The sequence below is a fragment of the Chelonoidis abingdonii genome, chromosome 4, assembly GCF_003597395.2.
Source record: "Chelonoidis abingdonii isolate Lonesome George chromosome 4, CheloAbing_2.0, whole genome shotgun sequence".
In the NCBI taxonomy this organism is placed as follows: domain Eukaryota; kingdom Metazoa; phylum Chordata; order Testudines; family Testudinidae; genus Chelonoidis; species Chelonoidis abingdonii.
The window spans coordinates 67,154,108-67,174,018 of record NC_133772.1 but is presented as its reverse complement, the minus strand read 5'-3'; the positions used below and the strand labels follow the sequence as shown (position 1 = coordinate 67,174,018).

The window sequence follows — 19,911 nt, the reverse complement described above, 5'->3', positions numbered from 1 at the left end:
TCCCTCGCAGTTAAGGCTGTGAACTGGGACTCTGGGTTCGATTCCTAGCTCTCCCATGGATTTCCAATGTTACCTTGGGCAGGCCACCAAATATCTTGGATGATGCTCTGCAAAAGAGGGACAGTAATACAGTCTTACCTCACTGGGATGTTTTGAGGAAAATCCATAGTAGCTTCGAGTGTGAAGGGGGGCATCCAAGTATCCACAAAGAACAAAGCCAAGACACCTGCTCTGCCAGCTTACTGCAATACAGATGACCCAGTATTTTTTAAGAAAATGTTTAATATTGAGCTTTTTTTTTAAAAAAAGTAACAGGATAGCCTGGGATCTGTCTTTGCGCAATCACGGTTTTAAGTTACAAAAATTCACATCTTGAATTCAGAGCAAACTTTTTAATATGCTTAGTATGAAAATTCAAAGTCTGAAATTGGATACAAGAGTCCGTGCTAATAAACTTCATGATAACCTGAGATTCTGACAAGTCCAATTTAATAAAACCACTGACAACCCTCATTTCTTGCCAGCCTGTTTCTTCTAGCGTTTGCATTAATGTGACTTCAAGATACTATATTGTCTGTCTCACTGAAACCACAGAACTGAAATCAAAATGGCTCTGGAATGTTTTAGAGCCTGTGTGTTTCATTTGTACTTCCAAGTAAATATTTTTGTTGGTTGGAATCATAATTGTGAGCAATAGTAGACATTTTGGTTTCCCCCCGTAATAAGTAACATGGGTAATTCACGACATAGTATAAGTTCCATCTTTGGCAGCCACATGCGTGCCCAGGGGTGGCAACTGCACACCATCATTTTCCCCCAGGAATGCAATAGTTTGTTAGACCACTAAGGCACTTTTTACAAAAACCCACACACACTTCTTATACCTAGCAACTACATTTCATACTCAGTCTTGAAATTCTTCACATACTCTGCAAAGGAGATAATTCTAGGTGGCCATTTAAACAGTTTGCTACATACATCACCATGTATTTAGTCTTAAAAACAAATAAAGTCTCTTAGACTTGTGTTTTTTGAACATTTTCCCTAGTTTCATGTTGGGAAAACAACAACTCTGCAGACAGAGACAATAATTCTGGCGCATACACTCCAATCTACAGGGAGAAAGGTTAGGTTTGTGGCTAAGGATGTCAGGAGATCTGGGATCTATTCCCACCTCAGCCACAGACCTCCCATGTGACCTTGGGCTAATTACTTAGGGCTTGTCTACACTGGCAATGTTAAAGTGCTGCCGTGGCTTATGTAGTCGCGGCAGCGCGCTGGGGGAGACCTCTCCCAGCATTCTAAAAAAACCTACCTCCACGAGGGGCGTAGCTACCAGCACTGAGAGTGTGGCTACCAGCGCTTGTGCGCTGTCTACACTGGTGTTTTACAGCACTGAAATTTGCTGCGCTCAGGCGGGTTTTTTTTTCACACGCGAGTGAGAAAGTTGCAGTGCTGTAAAGTGCCAGTGTAGACAAGCCCTTAATCTCTCATGCCTCACGTTATCTGTAAAATGGGGGAAATAGCTTACAGGGATGTTGTGACGCTCAGCTAATGATTGTGAAACTTATTAGTCATTTGAGAATATCTAGACTAACGATTTTGAGTGCCTCAACTTTTGAGCGCTCAACTTGAGAGACTATAAAGGGGGACAAGTATCAGGGGGTAGCCGTGTTAGTCTGTATCCACAAAAACAAGGAGTCCGGTGGCACCTTAAAGACTAACAGATTTATTTGGGCATAAGCTTTTGTGGGTAAAGAACCCACTTCTAAGCTTATACCCAAATCAATCTGTTAGTCTTTAAGGTGCCACCGGACTCCTTGTTGTTTTTATAAAAGGAGAGTGATTTTCAGAGGCTGTATGCACAGCAGTTACTGAAAATTGGGTCCCCAGTCTAAGGCATCTCAAGCCGGGCCTCCAAAATTGTTAGTCACTCTTAGAAATCTTCGCTGTTGAGATCAGCAGGTGGAAAGTGCTTTATTTAAACTCTTATTAAAAAAAAACTAATATTCTACAGTAATGATCCAAAACACCATATGTTACATTACTGTTAATGATTTATGTATCTTTTTTCATATGTATTAACCGAAAAAAAAAAGAAAATTTGCACATAAAAAAAGCTTTAAGGGTAAAATTTAAAAAAATGCGTATGTGACTAATTTTCAGGAGTGTCTCAGGTTCCTAAGTGTTTAGTTCTCATTTCTGGTTTAGGAAACAAAGTTTTATCCTAAGTCTTAATTTGGTTATCATTATCAAATCCCTTTTGATTTTTGCAGGATTTCACTGTGTACAAATATGCACATTTCATCTTAGAAAAAACAAACATAAATAAATTGGCGAGCCAACGAACAATTGGGAGACTGGGTCAGGGGAGAAGACAAAACAGAAAAACTATTCATAACAAATTTGCAGAATAAGCCAACTATACACAACAGGATTAAGGAAGGATGTGAGAAAATGACCAAACGTTTGTGTGTAACTTTGTGAAATATGAGAGAGAAACAAAAGTAAATGACTTACCAATTAATGCTTATTTGTTTATACCAGTTAGGATTTAGTTCAGAAATAACCAGGAAAATGAAATGTTGAATTAAGATGCTCAGAGTGGAAATATGCACAAAGCCCCATCTACTCCCCCTCCATCCACACACACACACACACACCGTCTCGTTCACATACACCCCAAATCCTCCTCCTCAGAGTTTACAGGTTCACATTGAAAGCTTGAAAGTGTTTGCCCAGGAGTGCCGATATAGGACCTGAGCCAATGGCCTTTAAAGCAATGGGAACGCCCCTCACCAATTTCACCAGGCTTTGAATTGGGCCCATATACAATCAAGTTAAGATGGTAAAACCCTATGAAAAGTAGAACAGCAGATTGACACATTCTATTTTTATTTTGGTCAGTTGGTTTTCATAAAAAGTAAAGATGCAGGTGAGGCAGGTGGAATACTGAAAGTCTCTATTTCAGCAGTTTTCAAACTTTTTGAACTGAGCCCCACTTTGAGTTTAAATTTTTGGTTGTCTTCTCCCAATGCAGACAAAACAGACACATGCAAAGGTATGCTTGATGGCCTACTCATAAACCTAACAGAGATCTTAGCACAGCTTTAATTAAATTATCTACACCTGCAAGTTTCAAATACACAGATAGTTACCAGTGGCTCTCTCAGCAGTTGGGCAACTTTTACCTTGCAGCCAGACTGCACTGCTAGGGTAGGGCAATTGTGTGCCTTTGCCCCTGCCACCTCGTGTTTTCAGGGTTCGGGAAGGCCTGTGTGACTGTTTCTGGGGGTGGAGTCAGTGCTGGGTGCAAAGGTTGCCGGAAGTGGAAATCAGCAGCCGTGACGGAAGTTGCCACTGACCCACAGGCTGAGCGGCCTGCTGAGGTGAGTCGGGGTGGAGGTGGTACTCCCTCCCCCACAGGGCGTGGCCCAGGTCCTGCTCTACTTGCCCCCCCAAAACATTCTTCCACACCCCCTCACAAGGTATGCTCCACAGTTTGAAAACCTCTGCTCTATTTAGATAAAGGAACATTAAGCAGTGGTATCAGCTTCTAAAACCATAACAGTATGCACAGCTGCCAGCACATGTGGTCTACCAGCAAGTGAAAAGATAAACCCTGTAACTTACACAGGATAAAAGATAGCACATACTTAAGTGTTTAAGCCAACGTGACCTTGCAGTTTGGGGATAACTAATGAATACTGGGAATCATTTTTTCTATTGCTCCAAAAACCTAGAAAATAAATGCTTGCCAAAAGCAGCAAACTGTGCAGCTGAAAAGATTTACACACAGCAACACAGTACAGATATTAATAAAAATGTAGAGAAACATTTCCCCCATCTCAATCAAGCTCTTATACTTTACCTGCTAACGGTAGGCTGTTCTCTATGCATTGTAACACGTGCATAGTAATGGGATTATACCACCTGTCTCATTTGCAGCTCTGAACAGAATCTCTTCTATACATTTCTCCATAGAGCAGTGTGCTTGTACTGTCTCCTACTGAATAGAGTCAGAACTCCTCAGCTTTGGTCCCTTAAACTCTGATACTGCAATAGCTGTATATACACTTCTCCTTTAGCTGAAGGGGTTGGGGGAGGCTAGTGATTTTGAAACGGGAAGATCTAAGGTACAATCCTGCTGTCACTAAAAAGTTTTGGATGGCAACAGTAAGCAAAGTAATCACACTGAAAAGTTCTCCCTGGGTCATGGATTTGTTAAAATGGAGTTGACGATTTTTTATTTTTTTTTTTTGCCATTTCCACAGAACAGCTTTGAAAGCAAACCAGAAGAAAAAAGATCCACTGACGATACAGCAACAAATTTGGTTTTCTATCTACATATGAGAATCCAAACTATGGTTTTAATACATTTTTCCAAAGCTTTCAAATGGTCATTTCTTCCAGGTGTGTGTGCCTGTCGGTCTGTCTCTCATCTACCCACCCTCAACAAGCCTATGTCCAGATTATGCAACACAGCATACATAGTAATTCTATGTAGATTTGAGCCAAAGAAATGCCGGGCACTCAACTCTTACTGAAATCAATGGGAGTGGAAGGTGCTCAACATGTCATGGGAAGAGCTCAGCACTTCAGATGATCAAACTACATATGAGGTCCTTCAACATTTAGAACACGTGAATGGAAGAAAGGAATAAAAGGGACATTTTTATCAATTAACCTCTCTGATTTATTCTTATTCATAGTTACATACACTCCTGTTCGTGTCTCTGTGCATTTAAAGCATGAGTTATATCACAGTCATTTACCTCTTACAGTACAATTTATATTAGACACGCTATTTCCAGTATGTAGTTCTGCATTACATTCCCAATCCAATATAGAAACAACAAACAAACAAGCACTAAAATAGACTGTTCTCTGCACATCTGTCCACGTGCACGGATTGCATACAGGAGAAATGAGTTATGAAGATTATATGAATATCAAGTTATGCTACTTTGGTAGACAATGGAACATAATGGCCAAATAAAAGAAGAAGAGCCAAAATAGAAAGGTGAGCGTCCCAGGCATACAGGAACTGACAGCCCCACTTGACAGGGTGGACATACCTAATTCACCAAGTATACAGAGGCTAGAAACACCAAGGAGAGAAAGGAACTGTTTAATGTGGTTAAAGAGTAACAACCAGGAGTAACGGGTTTACACTAAACTAAGAAAAAATTAGGCCAACTTCCTACTGATGAGATGCATCAGATAGGGGATAACCTATTCAACTGTGCGAGTGTCTTGTTGCCAAACTGTACTGGGAAAAAAAGCTAGAAAATAGGGAACAATCCTGTGTTGATTCCAAGGACTAGATGACCTAATAGGCCTTTCTTCCCCAATCTCTGACATCTATGATACAATAAACATTTAACCAGAACTGGGGAAAACAGCTAGTACATCACAGAAAGGACACCCCATGGTAGGATGGAGCTGGAAATAGAAAGGAAGGGAGGCTAGAAATGGGGACAGACAGTAGGCTGAGGCTGCGTGAAAATAAAAGAAAGCTTCTGATGCCGCAGAGTGAGTGAATTAAGAAGTGGGCTAGTAGAAAACGCAGGGGTGATTGCATGGGAGGATGGCTTAACAGGTGACCCGCAGGCAAATAATGATTTCCTGAGTGACTTAAAGTTCAACTCGTATTTGTTTCATAAGTACAACTACACAGTGGGTGAGGAAACCCTATGTTCCCAAAGCATGTTCTAGACACTGCTGGAAAATGGATAGTGCAGAAATGTGCTATTGAGATCAAATGCCCCATAATCCCAGCCAAAATTTGCTTCAGCTACCAGCATTAGAGAGAAAATAGGAAAGGAAGATGACTAATTTGGGAAAGGGAATGGCTGGGAAAGGAAAAACAGGGATGACAACTGCAGAGGCACTTAAAATCCTTTGGTGACTAAATGGATCAGAGAAATTAGAAACAGAAGCGACTTACTGTATCTAGTCACCTGATCCATGCCCTTGTCACTGCAGGCTTGGTCACAACCGTGTAGTTGAAGTTGATTTGTCTATTTTAGTTGCAAATATCTCAAGTAAGGGACTTGAGAACTGTTAACAAATGTTATTTATAGGATCAATCACAAATGCATTGGGTAATTCAATGGTTACCTGACTTGAATAGTCAAGGTGAAATGCCTTGTTAGGAGGGATACTACGATATAAACGGGACATATCGTTACCACTTACGACATATTTTAGGATGTATGTATGTATTATCAAAAAGTTATTTACCCAATAGCTAGATGGATCACCAAAGGCTAGATGGGTGACCAAAGCTAGTGGTATTGTATGTGACCATGATAAATGGAAAGAGCACAAAGGATATGATCTTGCATGATACTAAGCACACAAAAGCTTCCATGGACTACAGTGAGAACTGAGGGGGGCCCACCACCTTGCAGGATTGGTACTATCCAGCTAAAAAAAAACAAAAAACGGTAAGATGACCCCCAATGGATTTTGGTACCACTCCCCTGAATTAATAAATTGATTTTTATATACAGGTATAGTTTATAAGGGGAAGCCTGAACATGATTGCCTGCTCCTCATCCACCCAAGATGGATACATGACTATATTTTACACAGGGTTTCCACTAAAATTCTTGCAGAGGAAAACAAACTCTGGCTAAGTATGAACCCAGGGAAAACAAGACTTGTCAGAATGCAAAAAGGAAGAGCTCATTTTCAAAGCAACATGAGGATGTTTTCTCCAAAGTAGAGCTTAATTATTCCAGATTGTAAACCAAGGCCATGATTGTTCCATCCAAAATTATACTGATCTTGATGTTATCAATATAATGCAACCACAACATGGGCACAACCCTTAACAATGGTGAAAAAAAGGAAATTGATACAGACTATCTCCACCTTCGACCTGAACTTTTGAACAGGATTGTATAATTATGAACATTTAGTAAACCAAAGAATGCTGGCATCATATTTCAATAAAAATAGTGTTTCAATTTCCCTTATTACAAAAAGGCTGAGAATCTAGAGCATAACTGCCTAATTCAGTTAAGAATTTCAAGGCACTGTCCTTGGCACACACTGAATGCCAGAATAGCAGTTTCATTATTTATGGTGCAAAAAAGCAGCAAGCATAGTGGTTATAAGTGTTTGCATTAAAGTGCACTGTCATGTTAATACTCTCTTCCTTCTTAAAAAAAAATCAAAATAAAATAGTCTACAACTCCTTGTCCTGACACTTAATAAAAATAACAGCTGCATGTCCTCATCAAATGACTCTAAATTCAAATCAAATTAGAAGAATTTAAATTTTTTTTAAAAAAGGAGCTGATTAAAAAAAAAAATTTAAAAAGTTCTCCCTGCAGAGTTCTCTGCATTGTAGGTGTAGTTCAAGAGTCAAACTAAAATGGCAACTAAAATGCTACATGCTTTCCTGTAAGGTTTCAGGTTAATAGCACTTTATAGAAAATCTATTTCATTTCACGGCAATATCAGTCCTCCAGCTGACAACATTATTGCAAAAAAGGCGTGAATAAATTGGTCCTCCCACCAATCTGTCATCTACACAGTTGCAGGTGTGGATGCTGGTGCAGTTTTTCCATCAGCTCTTCCTCTGTAGGTTCTTCCAAAACATCCCTACAAAGAAAAAAGCATAAGTTGCATAGGGCAGCAAAGGAGATTTTTCAACATTTTTTTGCAACGTACATACTGAGATATAACATCCCTATTTCAAGACTGAAGCAAATAATCTCAATTACAACAGGCTGATGCTTCCTAATGATGCATCCAGGTGCGAGTGATTCATCCTTCTACACTACAGATGTGTCATAGAAACTAGCAGCTGTTTTCCCACAAGGAGAAGGGAAGCAATTTCCTGCACACAGTACAACATAACTGAGGTTAATGGATGGGTCTTCCTGAAAAAACTTGTCAAATGAGAACATGCTCCCAGTGCAGCCATTGCAAGTTAAATCTGTACCACAAGTTCTATTTATGCAACACGATCAACTCTCCACCCACAGTCTAACACAAAGCCAAAAATGTGGATTGTTTTACCCTTCCCACCCAGAGCAATCCTTCATTATTAGCACCTGTTCTCCTCGCATCATATGAGTGGAATGTTCCTAAAAGTTAGGTATTAAGCCAGGTCATGGCAGGCATAGGTAAAGCACTTTTAGGACTGCTCCAGGCTAATAGCTAAAAGATTTGTACTCTTACTCACCAGGCTTGAAGCAAACCCTGTTCCCACCTGGAACATGGTCTTTGAAAAGGCGATTAGCATCCTTAAAAATAGGCTGTTATCCATCTAGTCCTAATCCTAGTCCTATCCACTCACCTGAACATTAATTCCACCGTTGTCTGGTATTCAATTTCTGAGAGAGACTGCCGATGGGAGTGACGGTCCCACTTGTGAATAAAGTTCTGGAATTGGAAGGTGAAAGATAATAAAAGGCTAGTTTTAGCATCTTTAGACATAAGGTTTTATATTTTCCCCATGGTTTAGTTTGTATAAATCCCCCAAAAGCCCAGAACAGGAATGTTCTTAGAGCCAGTTATACATGTATATGAGGTGCATAATAATGAACCAAAATACCAAATAATAAAAATATTACGTTGCACTTCACTGAATTAACTTAACACTTCAACACACCGCTTTGAGGTACATCACTGGTTACATTTCTGTGCCTCGGACAGGGATGAGTACCTTGCTCATGGTCACACAGTGAGATGGTGGAGGTAAAAATAGAGGAAAGGGATTGAAGGACTCCTGGGTCCTACAGAGTGTACAAACTGCATTCCCTGATTTAAATGTCACATTTGTAAAACGTCCCTGCTAGCATTCACCTGCTTAAGTTCCCCCCAGCTGAACAGCAATTTCTTTGACATACTTCAAGTTAAAATGTCACAACTTTATCAAAGAAGGAATATATTTTCTGGCTTGTCTCTTTGCTTGCTTTGATTTACACAATGACAAGAGGCAGATGGACAACTCGTGCAGAAACAAAGTTTCCTGCCACACAGTGCCACCTCCAAGCCATTACACCAGATCTATGCCCCAAATCTGCCGAAGAAGCCAATGGATCTCTCTGCAGGGCTGTCCCCAAGGGTAGAACATCTTCCAATATGCTCATAGATAAGGCTCAGATGTGATGTTGGCAGTCCAGAGTCTATTTGGTAGCTATTTAGACTTCCAGAAAGGATGCAGAGGCAAGTGACTGGTAAAGCTGCAGGCTTGTCATGACAACATTTTTGTATACTAATTTCAGCACCACATTTAAAACCTGCTTAATCCTCACCATGCTCTAGACCAGGGGTCTCAAACTCAAATGACCACGAGGGCCACATGAAGACTAGTAAATTGGCCCGAGGGCCACATTACTGACACCTCCCCCCCACCGCCCTCGGCCTTGCCCCCACTCCACCCCTTCTATGAGGTTCTGGCCCTGCCCCGCCTCTTACCACCCCTTCCCTGCCTCCATTCCAACCCCTTCCCCAAAATCCCCACCCCAACTGCACCCCATTTCTGCCTCCAGGGGTGCAGGAGGGGTGTGGCGGGGCTCAGGGCAGGGAGTTGGGTGTGGGATGCAGGAGGGGTGAGGCAGAGGGCTCAGGGCAGGGGGATGGGCTGCAAGAGGGGTGCAGGGTGCAGCACGGGGCTCAAGGCAAGGGGTCTGGGTGCAGGAGGGATGCGACAAGGGGCTCTGGCTGGGGGTCGGAGTGCAGGAGGGATGTGGCAGGGGGTCAGGGTGCAGGGTGTGGCGGGGGCTCAGGGCTGGGGGTGAGGGTGAAGGAGGGGTGCAGCAGGAGGATCAGGGCAGGAGGTCAGGATACAGGAAGGATGCGGCAGGAGGCTCAGGGCAGCGGGTCGGGGTGCAGGAGGGTTGCAGGGTACGGGAGGAGGTTAGAGTGTGGGAGGGGTGGGGCAAGGGGTTCAGGGCAGTGGGTTGGGGTACAGGAGGGGTGCAGCAGGGGTTCAGGGCAGGGGGTCGGGGAGCACGGGGTCAGGGTGCAGGAGGGCTGCGGGGTTCGGCAGGGTCGGAGTGCAGGGTGCGGCAGGGGGCTCAGCTGCAGGAGGGGTTCGGGAGAGTGGGCTCTGGCCTGATTCGTACCGGGGCCAGGGCAGGCTGCCTGGCTGCCCTACTCCCAGCACCGCTCCAGGAAGCAGCCGGAACCTGGGGGAGAAGGGGCACAGGGGTCTGTAGGTTGCTGTTGTTTCAGGCACCGCCCCTAGCAGCTCCATTGGCTGGGAATGGGGAACAGCGGCTAATGGGAGCTGCTGGGAGTGCTGCCTGAAGCAAGAGCAACACACAAACCCCCGTGCCCCCCCTTCCCCACGTTCTGGCCGCTTCCCAGGGTGGCGCGGGGGCAGGGCAGGCAGGCAGGGAGCCTGCCCTTCCCCCGGTGTGCGTCGGGCTGGAGGCGCTCTAGATAAATGCTGGGGGAGGGCGGGGGGACCACGAAGAGCTCACGGGCCACAGAAAATTAACCCGTGGGCCCTGTGTTTGAGACCCCTGCTCTAGGAGGACAACCTCTTTAAATCAGGCCAGTCTCTCTGGACATGACCTCAGTGCCTTTGCAGGAGTGGAAAGCCATGGCACAGCCTCTGCAAATGGGAATGGCTTTTTCTAGAATCCTATAGAGTCAGCTCTCTCTGTAATGGGTATGGCCACCACAAACCTGCAGCCTAGGTGACTAGTACTGGAGATACACAGGTAAGTACAGCGCACAGGCAAGTCTGTGGTACTTATGGCAAATAAGAACACTCAGGGGCGGCTCCAGGCCCCAGCACACCAAGCGCGTGCTTGGGGCGGCATGGTATGGGGGGCTCTCTGCCAGTCGCCACGAGGGCGGCAGGCAGGGTGCTTTCAGCGGCATGCCTGCGGAGGGTCCGCTGGTCCCATGACTCTGATGGACCTCCCGCAGGTGTGCCTACGGAGGTCCACCGGAGCCGCAGGACTGGCGAGCGGCAGAGCACCCCCTGCGGCATGACACCATGCTTGGGGTAGCAAAATGTCTAGAGCTGCCCCTGAGAACACCTTACATTTATACCTTTCAAAGCTGTTTACAGACTATCATCATTCAGCACCAATAAAATGCAAACCAGCTCTGGGGCAGATAGTGATGGCCAACCAGCAAATAGTATAACATACAACAAGGGAGCAGGAAAAATGCAGTCCAAAACACCCTGGAAAAAATACTTACTATTGCAATGAGTGCTCTGGAGTCTTTAACATCTACACAAAGCAAGCAGGACCTTGGTTTGCATGACCTCATCCAGAAAATACACCCTCCAGTTTAATACAGTTCTTGTGTGCCAAGGGGTGACCAGATACACACAAGAATAGTTGGGACAGTTCATGCTAATAATAACTGTTCTCTTTTCATTCCCATTAGAGGATATTGGATGGACAATATTCTCTAAAGTATTATGTCCATAATTACTCTTATCACTAGATGTCCTCTTAAGCCTGGACAAGCTTTGGATTTATTCCATCACTGAGTGCTCAACTTCACATAATGGCAAAACTCTACTTCCAATAGATCTGCATAAAAATTCTCACACCCTTCAAGAATCTACAGCTAAAACTCATTTCCTTACCTCCAGAAGTAAGGCTATGAACAAATTGACCCAGATGACAGAGGAAATTAGCCACCAGGCTACAAAATAGACTTTTGACCACCTAAAGGAGGAGGATATTAAAGAAAAAAAAATAAAGATGTGTACAATATTATGAGACTAACAATTCCACCTTATAATGAAAATGTTTATCCCCTGCCCCTTAAAAAGCCATGAGAGTTCAAAGCTATGGACTTATATTTTTCCCCGTGAAAAGCTTCAACTTTTTCATTAATAAAACAGTAGTCTGGGAGAAACCATTTGTTAAGTTTGGATCTCAATCAGTTGAGAGATAAATATACTGTCCCCCATCAGAACTCACCCCCAACCACCCATCACACAAACACACACTCATATCACATCAATTTCCGAGTCTGAATTCTGAAAAAGAAATATGAAGTGAAATCTTGGCTCCACCAAAGTCAATGGCAAAACTGCCATGGTATAGTGCATCGTGCTTTAATCAACTGAGACACCAAAGGAAGGAAAAATTAACTTAAAGAACATCAAGATTCTTAAACTATCCATGTTTACTTAATGCGAACGAAAAATGCTAGACTGACAACACAGGAGACTGAACACCTCCGTTTATCCACAGAACTGATACAGCAGCAACACAAGCTTCTCCACAGTGATCTACCAACACATCTCAAGGCTGGCCTTGAAGGAACCCAGGTGGGTGAAGCAAACTCATATGGAGTCCAATCTCCAGGGTCAATTCAATTCAATTCTGGGTCAAGTCAACTGCCAACGAAGACTCCAAATTATTGCTAAATGCAATGCTCACTGGGCATTGGACTGAGACTACCAATTTACATAGACCAATAAACAGCTGTCCATTAAGTGGCAAGTTTTGGTTACTAGATACTTAGGTGGATTTGAAGAGAGGCAGCTCCCTAGCAGCAGGCAGGCAGTAGTTTCATATGCAATTCCTGTTCCCAGATCATAATATGTGAGATCTGTCTATAGTTTCTGCCCATTTACTTTGAAGAACTATGTTGATTAGAACACAGAATAATACCCCAATGGAGGGTCTTCTTAGGTAGCAGTTTTATTACTTACGGACTTGAATATCTTGAAAATGCATCCAGGAAAACTTGCCAATTGTTCACCACCATGACATCCCAGAGAGTTACTACTGTAGCCTAAGGAACAAGATGAAACAGAGGTTGAATGGTTATTGCACTAACTGTCACTACTTAGACATCTTCAGAAAACACAGAACATAATCTACTAGCAACCACACTCACAGCGAAGTCATCAAAGTTGTTTGGCCAATACTCCAACTGCTCATAGGTCCCACACTGCAAAGTCCTGTTACCAGATGTTGTATTGACAACACTACAATGAAATTAGAGTGTAATGTTATTATAATATGCTATACCCTGTTCTATAGGTAGAACACTTGCATTGAGTTGAGTACCTCCACACAGGCAGAAAGAGAGCACTAATTAGAGAGAAAGCAGAAATGGGTCTGAAATTTCCAAGATGGGGATGAGCATTCTGGAGACTCAAAACAGTGATGGGACGTTGAAACGATAAAAAAGTGAGCAGGGGAGGAAAACCTGCAAGATTTAAGAGATTAGTGACAGACTGGAGAGAAAGGAAGAGACAGATAAGGAGTGAAAACCAAGAGGCTCAGAGTAAATGAGTCCAAGATTCTTGGCCCACCATAAATTAAAAAGTATACTATTATAGTGAGAAGTGTACAGAAGAGAAGACTGTGGATGGAGGTATTTATCAAAGAGTCCAGGAAGATAAGAACAGAGGTATAAAGTAGAGATTCAAAAACCAAGAGTATCTTTCCAAATACTGGACATTTAGAATAAAGCCTTACCTGATATTTCCCATAGGAACAACAGCACCTTTAAATAGCACTATGCCAGTTATAGCAAACACATAGTAAACCACCTGGAAAGGAATACACATTAGCATTAGTCACTAAAATACTCAAAAACTAAATAAATTAGGGTGTTGTAAGATAAGCTCCTCAGAGACTATTCCATGTTAAAAAGGAACACAATCAACTTAAAACTCATGGAGTAACAGAGGGAAGGGAATTTGTTTAAATTACCATGTGTTATTAGAACTGAAAGAACTTTTTAAAGCCTACTTATTTTTCACTCTATGCTGTATGCTTTCTTCTACAGTCTATTCAGCAGGGAATTGTTAAAAAAATGATGAAGTCACTTTTCTTTATGATAAATTTCACCTTCTGGTTCTCTGTGCTGTGATAGCTGAACTGAAAACACTACAGAGATGTGGCTGTTAAAAACTATTTCTATTGGGATTTTTAAAAAGTTATGGGAAGATTGCTGTTGGACATGGGTTTCCTAAAAGCAAGCTTCTACCAAACCTAAGCTATGACCAAATTTAAATCAGTTATTTATATTTAATCAGAAACCTTCATAAAAGCACAGTTGTAATCGCACTAAAGTTAAATTTTCAAAAGTGCTTCAGTGACTTTTGAGCATAATTCCCATTTTGAAAAAGGACCAACTCCCATTGATTATCAATGAGTACTAAGTGCCTTTCGAAAATGGGACTTATGTTTTGAAATCACTCAGGTACTTTTGAAAATTTTACCTTATGTCAGAAGTTGCCTTAGAAATAACCTTCAGAAAGTTGTCAATGCTTTACAACTCTCACTGGAGAAGAGTTACTACTAAGCTGTCTTGAGACAGCATGAGCTTTCTAGTGAAAATGCCAGGATAATTTCAGTTCTCATGTTTCTACATTGTTATTAAAAAAGTCCCAGGAAGGAAAAGGGTACTATACTCTGAGCTACATAAAAGAGGATTTTAAACTTGTTGGATCCAGTTGATGCTACACCTCCACAGTCTGCCAGTAGGTGGGGCATCTAGCTTAGCAATGATAAATCAGTTTTATGTCCTGTAACACCAGCTATGAAATGAAGTCAAATATACACAGTAAACAGTCAAAAGAGAAACTGGCCAATAAAAAATGAACATGATACAAACAGTGTATGTTGCAAACTAATGTTGGAAAAAATAAGTCTCAAATCAACAATAAATGTAATAAGGCCTCATCATGCAAAGAGATCAACTGATCAAGCATCCTCAACTCCAACTTAAACAAAAATTTTTGAAATTAATGGTAACTGAGGGTGCTCAGCCTATCACAAGATCGGTCTCTTAGACTGTAAGCTCCTTGGGGCAGAGACTGCGGTGCGTCTCCATCCGGGAGCACGCAAGCCACTTGCACACTCTAGCACAACCGGGGACAGCTGCTGGTGAACCCAGTACCTGCCCCCGTGGGCAGGGCTGGGGACGCTACAGCCACACTGGAGGAGCTGCCCGGCCTGGATGCTGGCTCCTGTGAGCCGAGGCCCGACATGCTGCTGCTTTCACCACTGCGGTTCCTGGTAGAGTCCTGCAGCTCCGCAGATATCCGCTTTATATCTGCAGATATAAATTCTGTATTTGTGCACGGCTCTAGTTATTTGGGGTGGTTTTTAATGTGGGCAACATATATTTCCTTAATCTTCTTCTTGGACATAGCTGAACTGTTTCAGCTGAAACTTAAAAAGGCCTGAGGCAGAAACCGGAAATTTCATCCTGAATGCTTGAAGTTTTGTAAAGTTTTAAGTAACTGAATAGAGTGTCTTCGAATGGAAAGTTGCTACCAGCTCCACATATAATAACTAGCTAGTTTGTTGATTCCTTAGGAAGGGTTGCACTGCTACGGGGCAGGATGAACACTTAGAAGCAAATATCTGATGTGCTGTTTGATGGAAATTAGTCATGTAGCTTCTGCTATTGTTACTGGGGACAATGTATGTACCTCTCCCTGGTTTACTTTGTTGAAAGCGTACCCTATATTGCAGCATATTACAGAAAGACTGACAATCTCAAATCGTAACTCACCACCAGCAGCCCTGCAAAGGCTCTTAAGTTTTTCACCAGATCCAGCAATGTACTGGCAACCAAGGCCATGAACTAAAACAAAACACAGAATTCTTATATTTTTTTATACATTTTTAAGCCCCACTAATCTATTGTAACTAAAATGATACAAAATGATGGCAGGCTGGGAAAATGAAGTGCAGCTAAATACTTTGCACTTCTAATACAGCATCTAGCGCAGTGAGGTCCTGACTCATGCCTGGGACTCCTAGCTGCTACGACAATAAAAACAATAGCAGTGAGTTTCATCCATGGATCGCCACATACTGAGTACAGTTAATGAATGAAGCCATATACTCTTCTGAGGTGGATGCTATTATAATAGCACTGTCACAGTTTTCCAGTAACTATTCCCCCTCTGTGTGTCCTTTCAGGGTATCCACTTAAAGCTTTCAGGCTCTCAAACATCACCTGTCTTCAGCTGAGACCCTTGTCTTTCTCCCTCCTGATTGGGGGTTTCACAGTTCCTTGGGTTACACTGTGATATCCCCAGTAAACCAGATTGCCTTAACAGGCCAGTATCTGCACTTTGCTTTTTCTCTGAAGTGTACTGCCAGTTGTGTTACCAAATGGCTCCATCTAAGTAAACACATCTATTCTTAAGGTAAACAGACTACAGAGAAAACATATTGAATCAATAAAAAAACCTATACACATGCTAAAAAGCTTACCATAGATCACCCCAGCTCCAGCCAAGGGCAGTCACAACTGGGTCCCCCACCCTCTTGGACTGGGCAGAACAGCTGTTTCTTTAACTGGCTTGGACATTTGACCTTGGCCTTCAATAGCAGGTAAATCAGCAGACAAACACCCATTCAGTGCAAAACTTAAAAGGCTGGGGTTTTGCATAACCAGAGTTGGGGAATTTGCATTAACCTCTCCCTAGCAAATCCCCAGAAAATCCACTTAACACTTATTGTCCCACACTTGTATGGCACATTTTCAATAGTCTTTTGTACTCCCAGTAGTTACACAGGTTACCTCTTTCCCCACCCAAAGAGTTATATACAATCTTAGCCCAGAATAATACATAAATTTAATAGTCAAGGATACTGCAGGAAATTGTCATTTCTGTCACAATTACAGACTGGGAAACTGAGGCAAACATCTTAAGGGACTTGCCCAAAGTTAGACGGTGACCATAGGTGAGCCAAGAATGGAGTCCACAACTCCTGATTCTTGATCCCATGTCTGAACCATTAGACCACACTTCCTCACTTTCCAGTTTGCACTTCACCCTGACATTAGCTAAACATTTGTTCTACTGAACTGGGATGCAAAGGCTCCCAGGATCTCCCAGCCGAGGCAGCCTGAGAGACCTCACCCAATTCTGAATAGGGTAATGTCTCTCTTGGAACTACCCAAGCCTGCTTTCTTCCCAGGTGCAGTCTACAGTCTGGTACTAGCTGAGCATAACATATGGATATGACACGCAACAAGGCTAAGCCAGATTGTTCCTGGCTGATCTGTCCCTCATATGGGCTCATCACTGCTATAAGCAGCTTCAATATTTCCAGGTGTACAGCTCCAAATGTTGGCTATTTTTGTCTTTCTACAGCAGGCTCACTTGCTATGCACTAGCCTCTGTTGTCCAGGACCAACGCTTTCAACTGAGCAGAGTGCTAAGAGAGTTAGAAGGATTCAATCTTAGAGCAACACTATATTAACCTCAATGGTTAATACTGGCATCAGTGGTTAATACTGGCATCACTTGATACAAATCTGAAATAAGAGAGGCTCAGACTCATAGACTTTAAGGTCAGAAGGGACCATTATGATCATCTAGTCTGATCTCCTGCATCATGCAGGCCACAGAATCTCACCCATCCACCCACTCCTGTAACAAACCCCTAACCTATGACTGAGTTATTGAAGTCCTCAAACTGTGGTTTGAAGACCTCAAGCTGCAGAGAATCCTCCAGCAAGTGACCCGTTCCCCATGCTGCAGAGGAAGGCGAAAAACCTCCAGGGCCTCTGCCAATCTGCCCTGGAGGGAAATTCCTTCCCGACCCCAAATATGGAGATCAGTTAAACCCTGAGCATGTGGGCAAGACTCACCAGCCAGCACTCAGGAAAGAATTCTCTGTAGTAACTCAGATCCCAACCCATTTAACATCCCATCACAGACCACAGAGATGGTGGGTGAGGTAGTATCTTTTATTGGCCCAACGTCTGTTGGAGAGAGACAAGCTTTCAACCTTACACAGAGCTCTTCTTCAGCTCGGAGTACCTTTCCCAGACCTGAAGAGCTCTGTGTGGCTCAAAAGCTAGTCTCCGTCACTAACAGAAGTTGGTCTAACAAAAGAAATTACCTCACTCACCTTGTCTCTCTAATAACCTGGGACTGATACAGCTACAGATACACTGCAAGCCAGAAATAAGTAAGATTTGCACTTCTAAGAGGAAAAATTCTATATACTGCATCGGCTCTTTGAACCGGAGGTGAAATTGGGCATGGGTTGTAAGTAGCTAGGGTTGGGTACGAGGATGTGGGAAGTAATTTCAGTTAGGAGGACAAGTGCACAGCCATTTCACCTTTGTGAATCTGTGTTCAAATCCTGACCTAGACTGCAAGTGAAAATAAAATGGTTGTCTCATCCTAGGTTGCTGTTTACATGAACAACAAAATCCCAATACAAGGCCCTCAAACACAGTGTTTGTTAAAGAAATTAGGTGGGGGAGTCAGTGTAGCACCTAGAAACTATTGTAAATTCCTCATTTTAGTTGTATCCACTCAAGTGTTCAAGAGGGGCAGCATAAGACAAAAGGTCACTTATACGATATGTATACACTGCAGCTGGAATTTGCACCTCAGAAATTTCTACCTTAGACATGGGTGTGCTAGCTTTCACCCAACTAGTGGGCTAGAAATAGCAGTGTGGCCACCGCAACTTGGTTGCAGTTCGGGCAGTTGCCTGAGTACATACCTAGGCTCTCTCACAGGACTTTACTTGAGTAGCTAGCTCATGCTGCCACAGCTACACTCAGGCTCAGATTAACCAATGGGCAACTCAGTGCACTTGCACAGGCCCCCATCTTAGGCAGGGCCCCCGATCACCGGCATAAAAAGAGATGGGCGTTCACATCCAAACCACCCAATCATTGTATATACTTCCTCCCATATCACTCCACATGCTGGAAGAGGACTGAGAATGAGGAGTTTCCAAGTAGAAAACCCAACTTCGATGCCTCTTCAATGCAATTAAAGCCCATCTGCGATGAAAGGGTTATTATTTCTGAGAAGGTTCTAGGAAGTTTTTATCATTGGACTAGTCGAGAATTCAGGAAGTGAGAAAAAGCAAGCACATGCACCTTCATATTAGGAATAATCCGTAGAAATCTGAATACAATTAGCATATTCACCAGGCGCACCATATCCCACAGAGACAGCAACCCCATCATTTCGGGTCTCCTACGAAAGACACATGAATAATGGAACAAATTAGAGAAATAGCTAGTGACATTAAAAAAAATAAAAAAACAAAGAGAGAAGCAACTGGTGATAATTTTTTTATTTGTTCTTCACAAATTTTGCTCAACATTTGTGGGTTAATAATTTTTAGAAAAAGAAAGCTCTATTTCCTCATGTATAAACCTAATGCTGACAGTTACTGAGCTGAAAATTTACCTGACTGGAGTCTCAGCCACAGGAAACATTAATGATGGACAAGGAAGGGATCCACAGATAGCTGCCATCACTTAAGTTACAATTTTAAATGCAGACATGACATACATGCATCCCTAGCTGTTTAAATGCGTATTGAAATGCCTGGTCAAGTGATTTTGTCTCTACCAGACAACCCTTCTCCGGTCTCCTCAAAGGAGATTGACTTTGTGTAGTTTGAATTCTCTGGATGGAAGTGAAAGAAATAGGTTAGATGTAAGTCCCTCTAGAAACCTGAACCTGTCTAGGAGTATGCTGCATCCATGCTGAGCCAGGCTACTACTAACTCACAAGGGAAGAGAAAAGCTAGAGTCATGGCAGCGACCTCATTACTGATACAGTGGCAGAATGCGCTACCCACTTAGATTCCTTTTCTAAAGTCCATGTTAAAAATGTGTGTAGACAGCAGGCAGACCTCATGATCTTATAGGATATTTTAATTAAAATATTCCAAGAAAAAGAAAAGCATCGATCACATTCAAACTTTTCTACTATTTTCAGTGATAATTCCTCACTCATAAGGATTTGTTTTTATCTTTCCAAGTACTAACTGACATTCACAGTCAATGAATAGCAATGAAAAAATACAAAGAGTGCGCTGCACATTAGAGATCCCAGAGTAGTGCAGTTACAGAAGAGATGTGCATTATTGGCTACTAATACACTAATAGAATTGGTTTTGCTGCACTCAGGCTTCAATCTACACACTGAATTCACACAAA

General features: G+C 42.6%; 1 protein-coding gene across 5 annotated transcripts in view; it reads right to left on the bottom strand.

Annotated features, from left to right (window-relative positions):
- Positions 1 to 4,220: 4,220 nt before the first annotated feature.
- TPCN2 (two pore segment channel 2) overlaps positions 4,221 to 19,911 on the bottom strand; it is a 58,716-nt gene continuing 43,025 nt past the window's right edge. For 4 of the 5 annotated variants that reach the window (XM_032771102.2, XM_032770945.2, XM_032771029.2 and 1 more), the window contains 8 exons: positions 18,838 to 18,937; positions 15,487 to 15,558; positions 13,437 to 13,510; positions 12,850 to 12,940; positions 12,662 to 12,744; positions 11,582 to 11,663; positions 8,318 to 8,403; positions 4,221 to 7,617 (listed from right to left, as the gene is read on the bottom strand). In XM_032771102.2, coding sequence (XP_032626993.1) covers positions 7,539 to 7,617; positions 8,318 to 8,403; positions 11,582 to 11,663; positions 12,662 to 12,744; positions 12,850 to 12,940; positions 13,437 to 13,510; positions 15,487 to 15,558; positions 18,838 to 18,937 — 667 coding nt within the window. In that variant the 3' untranslated portion in view covers positions 4,221 to 7,538. Of the gene's footprint in view, positions 7,618 to 8,317; positions 8,404 to 11,581; positions 11,664 to 12,659; positions 12,745 to 12,849; positions 12,941 to 13,436; positions 13,511 to 15,486; positions 15,559 to 18,837; positions 18,938 to 19,911 lie in introns of those variants that run through there. The other variant, XM_032771178.2, reaches the window with a different exon arrangement.